Source organism: Aphelocoma coerulescens, chromosome 5 (assembly GCF_041296385.1).
Source record: "Aphelocoma coerulescens isolate FSJ_1873_10779 chromosome 5, UR_Acoe_1.0, whole genome shotgun sequence".
Lineage (NCBI taxonomy): Eukaryota > Metazoa > Chordata > Aves > Passeriformes > Corvidae > Aphelocoma > Aphelocoma coerulescens.
The window spans coordinates 56,098,627-56,111,635 of record NC_091019.1 but is presented as its reverse complement, the minus strand read 5'-3'; the positions used below and the strand labels follow the sequence as shown (position 1 = coordinate 56,111,635).

At 41.7% G+C, this 13,009-nt stretch overlaps 1 protein-coding gene across 3 annotated transcripts in view; it reads right to left on the bottom strand.

The window, feature by feature from the left end:
• Positions 1-406: 406 nt before the first annotated feature.
• The window catches only part of WDR25 (WD repeat domain 25), a 69,373-nt gene continuing 56,770 nt past the window's right edge, over positions 407-13,009 (bottom strand). For all 3 annotated transcript variants that reach the window (XM_069018271.1, XM_069018272.1, XM_069018270.1), the window contains 3 exons: positions 4,700-4,870; positions 2,405-2,545; positions 407-2,023 (listed from right to left, as the gene is read on the bottom strand). In XM_069018271.1, coding sequence (XP_068874372.1) covers positions 1,802-2,023; positions 2,405-2,545; positions 4,700-4,870 — 534 coding nt within the window. In that variant the 3' untranslated portion in view covers positions 407-1,801. The remainder of the gene's footprint in view (positions 2,024-2,404; positions 2,546-4,699; positions 4,871-13,009) is intronic.

The following is a 13,009-nucleotide window of genomic DNA, read 5'->3' as shown; positions in this document are numbered from 1 at the left end:
ACAAACCAAGGGAGCTCATTTTGCTCATTAATTAATTAAAATCTGCTGTTCACAAGGGTGTTCTGAAAATTTTTCTCTGAGAAAGCTTTTTTTACTGAGCATGTGAAAAATGGATAGAAACCCCTTGCGTTTGCAACAGTAAGAAAAATCAGAAGAATAAAAAGATGCTACAGAGGAAAAATGGTTTCTGGAACCCACAACAGAGACAATGTACTCAGCACAATTATCCTGTGTATGTTAAAACGCCTTTACAGACTCACCAGACCAAAGACAAGACAACCTTACAGCACTCACTACAAGGTAAGACATGTTTATATAGAGTCAAGATCAGGAATACATAGGGTTTATGTGATGCATAGACATATTATTTTTCATACATATACACACATATGCATATAAAATATTTTCTAGAATCAAGCAATACAAGTACAGGGAATACAAATTTAAAATACACTTACAAACAATCTCTGTATCTGTAAATACACAGTAATGGCCTAATGAACTTTATATTTAGTGAAGAATAGCCCAGCTCCTGTCTGAGTGCCAAAGAACCTCCCCTGCACTAAACAGCATGATGATAGTTTTCTGTGCCCAAGTGACATCAAGAAATATGGAGAAGTGCATATGTGTTTGCAATAAATTAGTGTAACATGTTAATTGTTTTCACCCCCAAGCATCGATTCCATTGTAGGCTTGTGTACTAACTTGTCAAGAATAATAGGAGTAAAGTAGTAAACAGAGATATCATGTATTAAAAGAAAAGTTTATTTTTTCCTTCAAAATATTTATACATAGTTTCACTTTGTTTATATACAGTCATAAAAGTAAGTTTAAAACTCAAGTTTAAACATCAGGATTTCAAAAACACAAATGTATTGACTTCAAATTAAGGTTCAAGCTATCTGTCACATCTTTCCGTGGAACTCTCAGACAGCATTTTACAGTAGGTTGAGCTGATAACAGACTATCCATTATCAGAAGAAGCAGTCCCACCTGCCCTGTGACCTTCCCCCTTCTTGTACATAGAAACTATTTTGCCTTGAACTACTGTATTGCTTCTCTAACTCTTCAGTGATTAGGTCAGGGAGCTAAACTAGTTCAAACCAGGAAGATGGAATATGTTTTAACTGATCTGAACATCATCCTCTGTTAAATAGTATGCCCTCGACTTCTGGTGAGGACAAGAGGAAACAGTCTCATACTGTGACTGGGGAGGTTTAGACTGGATAGTAGAAAAAAATTCTTCAGCAAAATGGTTGTCAGGAACAGGCTGCCCAGGGAAGCGGTGGAGCCACCATCCTTGGAGGTTTTTTAAAAGATTTGTAGATGTGGCACTATGGGACATGGTTTAGTGGTGGACTTGGATGTACTGGGTTAAAGCTTGGAGTCAATGATTTTAAAGGTCTTTTCAAAACTAAATGATTCTATGATTCTAAAATAAACCTCATGTAAGAAAGCTGCATTGAAAAGATACATAAAAAGAGCAATAATTTTCTTAAATTTAGGTACTCAAAGCAGAATGGGACTGGACGAGCACCAGAATATTGACACAAAAGGGTTAAAAATTCATCTCCAGGGCTGAGGGAGAGAGTAGGACCACTTCTTTGCTCAGCAGTTAACCACAAGACCATCTTAACTGCATTATGAAAGCATAAACGTAGAGGTCACAGGAGAAAAGACAACAGTCTCTCTCCTGCTTACAACACATCCCAACAGCATTTCACATTCCATACTCTGGCTTATTTCCTAAGCCCTTGACAGACTAACAGGAGACAGACATCCTGAAAAGTAGCTCTGCTTGTTATTGCCAGATCTTGATTTCTCCAGCCCAGTCACATGTTGCAAGGAGCGATGGCAAGACTGGGTGAAACACCGCACTCACACAAGCCTCTTTATGTGCAGACAAAGTGCGAATAATCCTTGAAGTATGATAGTTGTAGAAAAACACTTTGCCATCTGAACTTCCTGTCACCAAAAGTGTTCCATCTGGAGAAAATTCACAGCCCACTGCAAATCCTTCCACCTGTGAAAAACAATAACAGTGTAACTCTTGATGCTGATTAGAAAAGTTCATTGTGGTATACTGAACATTAATATAGTACAAAACCCACGTATCTTTAAATAAATATACACTAAAGACTTCTCCAGGTCTTTATTAAGACACAGCTATATCAAAAGCTTATTTAATCAAGCTATTAAGCATTCATAAAGTCTTCTAATAACTATTTTCTTCAGAGTGCATGATTCAAAATAGACTGGCACATGGGAAAGCAAATGAGGCCAATTAGTATCTATCACTGATTTATAATAAAACACTATTAGCAGAAATATTAAAAAGCAGAGGTGCTTTGCTATCTATCTTCCTTTTAAACTTGGATACTGAGTTCCTGGTGAGGAAGGATACCTTGTGTCCTTCATATCTTTTCTTTTTGTTGATTCGGTAGGGTCGCTGGGCAGAAAACAAAGCCATGTAGTTCCCGTTGGTCTGAGCAACAAACACAGACTCCTTTGGGTGCAGGGTCAGACTTGGGCATGTGTAACGCTCCTGAAAAAGATTTTAAAGGAAGTTTTGTTGTATCAAACAGAAGATTTATTCAAATAATTCAAGTTATCTGTTGATGTATCTGAGAGCCCATAAAGGCCATGGTAAGGATAAGTCATCTCCATAGTATACTTTATGTAAAGATATTTAACTCACTACAAACCACTGGAAGTCCTACATCAAGACAAATGCTAAATCAAACCTCTACCCCAATTTCCTAGACATTGACCAAAATCCTCTATCTCTCTGAGCCATAATTATACCGCAGAACAGCTGCAGAAAGGTAACTCCAACCAGATGGTTCTCCATCATCATCTTCCTGCCCAAGAAAGCCCAAGTTTGGACATGAAAGTCAATCTTCTTCTCCCATATCCCTTCCTCCACAGCCATACTGTGCTTTCCATGCTACTTTGTACAGTTCTCAAATCCTCCATCCTCCCAGTTCTGGCCACACTGACAGGAACAAAAAACACCTGATTGAAACAGACACCTTTCCCCATCCCACTCTTATAAAAAAGAAGAAAAAAAAGGGATCATTATTAGCCTCCTTATGACAGTGATGTGGATTTCTGCTGGCTGCAAACTCATAAATACCTGCAGTAACTAATAAGACTTGGCTTTACTCTACAGTTCCTATTTAAGACTGAAATAAGATTACTTTCAAAACTCTGCATGGTGACTCCATCAGAAATCAACTTTCTCACAAGGCTTCCACCAGGTCCAAACCTCTTCTAGTTTCAGCCTAACCTAAAGACAGAGTGCTGAGTTTTGATGCCATGAATACAAAAAGAGCTTTGGCTGTAGGATCCATCTGCATGTGAAGAACATCAGGATGACAGTGACCACTGGACAAGATGGGCTGTGTGGTAGAGTGGGAAGAATATCAGACTGGTTTTGTGGTGTGATTTGGAAGTGAAGGACTGGGAAGGAAGTTCTGGGTACTGTAAGGTACTGGACACACTGCAATGTGTGTTTCTGCAGAGAAACTGGGTCTGGAAGTATGTGATCAGAAAGCACAACATAACCTGCAGGAGCAAGGTGCTGTTATGCTGGGTATGCTGTAGTAATGGGTTATTTTAGAGCTCTTAACTATTCATTTGTTAATGCAGACAAGCAATAGATCAAGTCCTGTTGGGATCTAATCTGTTTGGAGAGCTGAGTTCTCTCCCACCTCAAAGGTTTCAAAGGTGAAATTCAGAAAAGTGAAGCAGAGTTGGCAAAATCATCATCACATTTTGTTTATTCACAGTGCAGAAAACCATTTCAGAGATGCTGTAATCATGTTTGTTTGTTATTCCTTGGTACTGAACCCTTCTAGTCTGTAATTTATATATTCACAGTTGTTTCTTTTTTCCTTTCCTATTGTCTATCCAAGGTATTGATAGATCCAATATTGTACAAAGACACAATTCTGGAAATTAAATACGAAACAATCCCATTAAATCATCAATTATGTGTCCTTGTCAGCAGAGTACTGTTCATTTCAGCCAAAAAGCATCTATATACAATCCAATCATACTATATTACATAGGATATTAGACTCGGGTTTTCAAAAAAGAGTTGAAATTTTCTATTAACTTCCTTGGTAATCTCCTTTGAAGCTGCCAGCCTTTCTAAACAATTTAGTCCATTGAATGTCTTGCTTGGATAGATGTCTGAGAAATACTGCACCTGCACTGATAAATGCAAATTTTGCCTCTGTGATTATGCTGTATTAGGTATCTATACGCACGTACCAGGTTGCTATTACTGTGTGAATATTAAACTCAATTTTTCCATAGCCCTCATTGCAGCTGATGAAAAATGTATGAAAAAGTGTGGGAAAAGAATCGTGGCACTATAGCAGCTACTGCCATGCACCACTGGCAAACCACAATGACACTGCAGAGTCCTTGCCTAAATATAGCTTATATGTCAATGAATTAGCACCGAAATGTAAATATTTTAAACACAAGGAGACCTCTCAGTCTTCAAGGTTATTTTTTAATAACAATTAAGTGTTAAGTAAAAAAACAAAGAAAGTCATCATCAACTTACAGGAAAAGCATCTCATATATCACAATATATATATATAGAAAATCAAATACTTTTTTTTACTACACTGGCAAGTGTGAAATATTAAATTGTGACCCGAACAACACAAGCTGTTAATCTTACATGAAAAATCTGATTGGAGATTTTGGCAGCACTTTGGAAGTCCCACGCAACGATGGTGCGATCAGCTGAGTCTCGGCTTACTGCATCCGTGCTTGTAAGAAATTCTCTTCCTTCTGGGAGGAAAAGTATATCCAAAGTCTGTTGTACTGCAGCTTTGTAAACTCTCAACACCTAGTGGATAGAAGAGTTTGTTATTTTTTGACAGATTAGAACATGATAACCTATGTTTACCCTCTTTGTATTAATAAATATCTCCATTAAATTATATTATTTTTAAACATCAAAAGGTCACTCAATTTAAAATGTTGTACTAGTGTTTTAAAAAGCTTAGTCAATGTATATAAAGAATCAATATACAGGAAAATTAAATTATATTTTAAAAAGCATCAGTTTGTACAATTTATATATTATATTTATATATTCATAAGATTCTGTTATAAACTACCAAGGAATTAGAATAAGATCCAGAAAGGGCTTTAGACAACACAACGTTATGAAGCTGGGTCTACACAAACTCTCTTCAATGTTATGAACTCTTCTAGATTCCCTAGAGAAGGCAAAAAAATCCTTGGCAGCAAGCTGGCCCACATTGTGAGCTGGGCTTTAAACTGAAGAACTCAGAGTTTGGAAGTCCAAAGTGTCAACACTAAATACACTGTTGCAAGCAGCTGGGGATAAGACAGACCAACCAGAGCAGCAATAAACGTTCCTTAGCTGCCTCCCGAGATGAAAACCAGCAGACCAAGCACCTCAGGTGTCGGTATACCAACACACACAGCCTGGGAACAACCAGGAGGAGCTGGAGCTGTGTGCCCAGCCAGAAAGTGGAAAGGGACCTGAGGGTCCTCATGGACAACAGACTCAACACGAGAGAACAGTGTGCAGCTGCAGCAAAGAAAGCCAACTGGGTGCTGGGGGGCATCAACAAGGGCATCCCTAGCAGAGATAAAAAAGTCATTGTCTTACTCTAGTCAGCTCTTTCCACGTCCCACCTGGAACACTGTGTTCAGTTTTGCCCATGCTATACAAAAGACACGGGGACAGGCTGAAGAGGGAACAGAGAAGGGCAGCAAAGATGATCAAAAGACTAGGAAGCTGCTACTTAAGAAAAGGCAGAGAGAACTGGGCTTGCTCAGCCTTGAGAAAAAAAAGGTTTAGGGGAGGCCAAGTTCCAGTATTTAAAGGGTGGCTACAAAGATGATGGAAACTCCCTTTTTACAAAGAGTTATGTGGAAAAGAGAAGGCATAATGGGTACAAGTTACACCTGGGGAGATTCTGATTGTACACAAAAAAGTGGGCTAGATTCATGCAGAAATGAGTATCAGCCACAGGATTCTGAATATTTTAACAGCCTGTAAGCTGGATCTTAAAAAGTAAGAGATATTTTTAATTATTCTAAGGAATACATGAACAACTTGAATTTCCTTTCTTTCCATCTTTTTTCATGAAATTCTGTATCTATGTTGTCTAATTTGAATTTTGCAAATCAATACTTTTGCTTTCTTTTTTCTCTGATTTGCCTCCAGTGAAGAGAAACTTCAAGGCAAGTGGCCAGATCAAAGCAAACCATCTCTCTGAATATGGTGATCCTTGAAACTAGGACATGGGAAGACTCCTAGTTTTTAATATCTGAATCTCTCTCTCCAAGATAGCTAAAAACATAGCTGCCTGCATTTCCAATGGGTGTTCAGAGGTTAGTCCTTCCTTTAATGTCACTAGAAAACCAACACAGTGGAGAAAGTGCTTGAAGCATTATCCTGAAATGACTCCCAATTTTGTGAGGTATTTCAGTGCCTACCTGATACCCCTAATATCCCTAGTGATTACTGACTTCAGGACCCAGGCCATTTGCAGATACATTTTTTAAAAAATAACAACCAAATAAACAATTTTCAAGTGTCACAGTGAAATGTCCTGGATTATACCTCTGTTTTACACTTTCACCAATAAAAGAACAATCACTTCAAGTACCAAACTTGAGAACTTGATTTCTTGCCTCAAGGTCAAAAATCAGTGACTGTTGGCAAAATGTTTAGAAAGGTGATCCCACTTTAGGGTGGTGATCTACTAGTGGGTGTCCTGACATCCCTTCCAGCTCTGCTTCCTGTGACCTCAGCCTGTAGAAGGATGGCAGCAGCAGCTGCTCCAGTTGCTTTTCACAGGTTTTGTGAAATACACAGTTTAGAAACATTATGTTTGCATTCGGTGAAGAACCTCAGCCATGCAAGCACCCTACACACCCTATAACAACAGCAACAAGATGTAAACCTGCACACTCAGAAAACTTGCACATCTCTCAGCAATCTGCCTGCATTTTTAAGATAGTGAATATACAAATGTGTTACTTGCTCTCATCAGATTTTACAGCCTCAGAATCTGCATAATATACAAAGCAATTAAATTTTGTAAAGCCAAAAGGGATATTTCCATATTTATAGCCTTCACTTTCTCTATGGAGAAATCACCATGCCTATTTCTTCACAGAGTTATAAAAGGAAGTCTATAGTTCATTAGTAAAGTAGAAAATGAAGCTATTTTTCAGGAGCAAAAATGAAAAATAAATTCCCAAACCGAAAAAAAAAACAAAAAACAAACAAACAAAAAAAACCCACACCACAAAAACACCACAAAATATAATAGCTGCCTGGAATGAGAAATGGAAAACCATACAGAAACCTGACAGCTGTAGGAACTGCAGGAGAAGAATGAAGTTAAATTGAGGGGACTGGACACAAAAGGCAGAACCACCCCAACAGACTGAGGAGGCAGCTACTTAGCAGCAGGCACTTCTCAGAAGTGACAAGTCCCAACCAGAGAGTCAGCAGGAGTGAGAGCATGGAGCAGCACAAGTGTAGGAACAGGGACAGAGAGCCAGAAACAAAGGCCAGTTAGTGCTGGGAAATGAAGAACAACAAAATAGAGCAATAAATGATAACAAACTTCCAAACCATTATTCATGGTAGTGATTCTTTAATATTTTCTTATTTTAAAGATGAAAATCACAGACATACTCTTTAGATCTTCATCACCTAAAAAAGCCCCAATCTTGTGAAAAATGGGTACATATCCATACATACATTGTGTACAGCTTTGTAAAGGGTTTAGGTTTTGGACTTGTTTTTAACAGTCTTTGGGGCAACAGACATCTCTTGGTAAGGAAAAAGAGGATACTGTGAAGTTAGTAATGTGCAAATACTTTTAATGTTTGCTGAAAACCTGTTGGGCTCTTACAAAAACTGCCACAATCAATTTAAACATTTTTACCAGTAATCATTAAATAATATGTTTGTCTGTTATTTAATAGGATATTTAACCAAATTACCTGTAGCTTTGCAACAGGAAACTGTCTATCAAAATTAGTACAAAAGACCTTCTTTTTCTATATGTTTGATACATACCTCAGAAAAACCATGCTGTTTTATCTTCAAACCACATAGTAGGAACTGACTCAGAGAACAGTAAATTAACACTTTGAATAGCAGCTGGGAACTTGATATACATAGTATTTCAATTTCCCCATAAAGACAGCCTTCAAAAATAACTAATTGCAACATCCCTGCTCAGAAAAGTACTCATAATTAAACCTGCTTTGTTCTACCTTAGGCAATTAATTCATTATATGCCTGAGGAACTTGCTGGGGAAAGCACCAGTTTGCCTACCCTGCTGGCCTTATTTTGTTAATAACAGCTTCCACTCTTTTCCTACTTGCAGATTTATCACCCATCAGCACTGGAAAACTACAGTCCACTTCTTCAATCTGAGCATTTTCTGGACACAAAAGAATTCATTTCAAAGGAAGGCCTAATAGTTTCTGGTGTCAACACAATCCAATATAATAACAAAGCTTCTTCAATAAGACAAGAGTTCAAGGCTGCAGGCATTCTAAAAGAAAGGTAATTTAAGCAAATTAAATCAGTTTCAAACAGATTCTTATGGTCCTGGTGATTTGAAAAGCAAGTTGTGATGCTGAATTCAAGGTATATATTTCAAATGGGTGTTCTTTAATACTTCTCTGCATAAAGCACATACCATGCACATACTGGTATTCTGTTTACCAAGAAATCTCAAAGCCTCCACACGAGCGATTCAGAAGCCGCTATTTGCCTCAACTCTGTGGTGGTCAGCTGCAAACTGTGTGCAATGCACTTTACAAAAAACACCTCAAGTATTATGCTAATGATAAGAAAGAAATGTGCTTTAACAGTCATCGTCCTGGGCATCAGGACAATCAACAAATCCAATAGGACTACAGCCAATATGGCTGGTGTACCGGTTTGGCCAAATTTAGAAATATATACTCTGAGAGAAGGCACAACCACCCCTCCCCCACCAGGTTCGGGAAAAAAAATAAATTTTCCTCGAAGGAAAGTGAAGAAGATAAAACTATTTATTTAACAAACACACGAGAAAGGAAAATGAGGTTAAATGGTAAAATCTTTTGCTGTGGAGGAAAAAACCTGGGAAAGCGTTAGAGTCCTTCCTTTGGTCTCCTCGGAGCCGGGGCTTGGCCCAGGGCCAGGCCCTCTGTGCCCGACGAAAAGTCCTCCCGATGTGCTCTGAGGCTGAAAAGCAGTCCAGTAGCAAAGGGAGAAAAATCCGGAATTCCAGAGAAGGAAAAGCAAAGTCCAGCTCTCAGTCTCTCTCCGGAGAACCAGAAACTGAAACAACTGGCCAAAAGCTGATTGGAACACAGCAAGCCGGGTGCTTCCTCACTCCCCTGCCGCGGCTGGAAAAAAAAAAAAACCAAAAAAACCCTCCTATCTTTAAGTGACCTTGAACAAGCTGCAAACTGCTTTGAGAAAGTTTTGCTCAGTTTTTTCTTCTCCCTCTCAGGCTCAGTTTAGAGGCACAGAAAGGCACAAAAATTAATTCCTGGGCATAGGCAGCGATATGGGATACACATCATAACGTCACCCCAAGACATTCCACCCCTTATCCCATATTGTTGGCTCAATGCCCAAACTAAGATATTCTAATTCTACACACACATTAATACATATATATATATACACAGCTATATATGAACAGCGACAGTGACAATCAGCAAGCAGGGGTATACAAGCATTTCACACTACAATCAGATCTCCCTGTGGTACACAACGTGTTGTTCCATCTTTCTTCATTACCCACCATGTGCAACCAGGTCCCTGGGCGAAGACAACCCCACGGGTGGGTTTGTCTGTACTCGAGGCAGATTTTACCCATACAGTCTTTCCTAACAGACCTCTGACATGCACTACTGGGACCTTATCTCCATCTGTTGTATGCAGGGATTCAGATTGGGCTGGACCAGCTCTATTGGTGGAACCTCGGGTGTTAACTAACCAGGTGGCCTTTGCTAGATGCTGTTCCCAATTTTTGAAAGTTCCCCCACCTAGTGCCTTCAAAGTGGTTTTCAACAATCCATTACACCGTTCCACTTTGCCTGCAGCTGGTGCATGGTAAGGGATGTGGTACACCCACTCAATGCCATGTTCTCTAGCCCAGGTGTTAATAAGGCTGTTCTTAAAATGAGTCCCATTATCAGATTCAATCCTCTCAGGGGTGCCATGCCTCCAAAGGACTTGCTTTTCGAGGCCCAGGATGGTGTTCCGGGCTGTAGCATGAGGCACAGGGTAGGTCTCCAGCCATCCTGTGGTGGCTTCTACCATTGTGAGCACATGGCGCTTGCCTTGGCGGGTTTGAGGCAGTGTGATGTAATCAATCTGCCAGGCCTCCCCATACTTGTATTTGGACCACCGCCCACCATACCACAGGGGCTTCACCCGCTTGGCCTGCTTGATCGCAGCGCATGTCTCACAGTCATGGATGACCTGGGAGATACTGTCCATGGTCAGATCCACCCCTCGGTCTCGTGCCCACTTATAGGTGGCATCTCTGCCCTGATGGCCTGAGGCATCATGGGCCCATCGAGCTAGGAACAACTCTCCCTTGTGTTTCCAGTCCAAGTCTACCTGTGACACTTCTATCTTTGCAGCCTGATCTACCTGCTTGTTGTTTTGGTGTTCTTCATTAGCCCTACTCTTGGGGACATGAGCATCTACATGGCGGACTTTCACAACCAGCTTTCTTACTCGGGCAGCAATGTTTTTCCACTCTTCAGCAGCCCAGATTGGTTTTCCCCTACGCTGCCAATTAGCTTTTTCCCACTTCTCTAACCATCCCCACAGAGCATTGGCTACCATCCATGAATCAGTGTAGAGGTAGAGCTTTGGCCACTTCTCTCTTTCAGCAATGTCCAGGGCTAGTTGAACAGCTTTGAGTTCAGCGAGTTGGCTTGATCCACCTTCTCCCTCAGTAGCTTCTGCAACCCGTCGTGTGGGACTCCATACGGCTGCTTTCCACTTTCGTTTCATCCCTACGATGCGACAAGAACCGTCGGTGAAAAGAGCGTAGTGTGTGTCTTCTGATGGCAGTTGGTTGTACGGTGGAGCTTCTTCAGCACGTGTCACTTGTTCTTCTTCATCAGCGAGACCAAAGTTTTCACCTTCAGGCCAATTTGTGATTATTTCCAAAATCCCAGGGCGATTCAGTTTTCCGATACAGGCGCGCTGTGTGATGAGAGCAATCCATTTGCTCCATGTGGCATTGGTGGCGTGGTGGGTAGAGGGAACCTCTGCTTTGAACATCCACCCCAGCACTGGTAGTCGGGGTGCCAAGAGGAGTTGTGCCTCAGTTCCAATTACCTCTGAGGCGGCTTTGATTCCTTCATAGGCTGCCAGGATTTCCTTCTCTGTGGGAGTGTAGTTGGCTTCAGACCCTCTGTAGCTTCGGCTCCAAAACCCCAGTGGTCGACCACGAGTCTCACCAGACACCTTCTGCCAGAGGCTCCAGGACAGGCCATGGCTCCCAGCTGCAGAGTAGAGCACGTTCTTCACTTCGGGTCCTGTCCTAACTGGGCCAAGGGCTACCGCATGAGCGATTTCCTGCTTGATTTGGGTGAAAGCTTGTTGCTGTTCGGGGCCCCAGTGGAAATCGTTCTTCTTGCGGGTAACCAGGTAGAGAGGACTCACAATCTGGCTGTACTCAGGAATGTGCATCCTCCAAAAGCCTATGGCACCTAGGAAAGCTTGTGTTTCCTTCTTGTTGGTTGGTGGAGACATTGCAGTGATCTTATTGATGACCTCAACAGGAATCTGACGTCGTCCATCTTGCCACTTTACTCCCAGGAACTGGATCTCTCGGGCAGGTCCCTTGACTTTACTCTTCTTGATGGCGAAACCAGCTTCCAGGAGAATCCGGATAACTTTCTCTCCTTTCTCAAACACTTCTGCTGCAGTGTTCCCCCACACAATGATGTCATCAATGTACTGCAGATGTTCTGGAGCCTCACCCTTTTCTAGTGCAGTCTGGATTAGTCCATGGCAGATGGTGGGACTGTGCTTCCACCCCTGGGGCAGTCGGTTCCAGGTGTACTGCACACCTCTCCAGGTGAAAGCAAACTGAGGCCTGCACTCTGCTGCCAGAGGGATGGAGAAAAATGCATTGGCAATGTCAATAGTGGCATACCACTTCGCTGCTTTGGACTCCAGCTCATACTGGAGCTCCAACATGTCCGGCACAGCAGCGCTCAGTGGTGGAGTCACTTCATTCAAGGCACGATAGTCCACAGTCAATCTCCATTCTCCTTCAGATTTGCGCACAGGCCAAATGGGGCTGTTGAAGGGTGAGTGGGTCTTGCTGACCACCCCTTGGCTCTCCAGCTCACGGATCATCTTGTGGATGGGGATCACAGCATCTCGAGTTGTCCGGTACTGTCGGCGATGCACTGTCGAGGTAGCAATTGGTACTCTTTGTTCTTCCACCTTCAGAAGGCCGACTGCAGACGGGTTTTCTGATAGCCCAGGCAAAGTGTTCAATTGCTTACTGCCCTCTGTCTCCACAGCAGCTATTCCAAAAGCCCACTTGAGTCCCTTTGGGTCTCTAAAATACCCGTTCCGGAGGAAGTCTATGCCCAAAATGCACGGGGCCTGTGGGCCAGTCACAATGAGATGCTTCTTCCACTCAGTTCCAGTCAGGCTCACCTCAGCTTCCACCAAGGTCAAATTTTGTGATCCACCCGTTACACCAGAAATAGAAACAGATTCTACCCCCACATGCTGCGATGGAATTATTGTACACTGCGCACCAGTGTCAACCAAGGCATCATATTTTTGTGGTTCTGATGTACCAGGCCAACGAATCCACACAGTCCAAAAAACACGGTTTTCCCTGGCCTCTACCTGGCTAGAGGCAGGGCCCCTCTATGCCTGGTTATCCTTCTTTCCCTGGGCCTGTATCTTAGAGGTTCCTTCATGGGAATTGGACA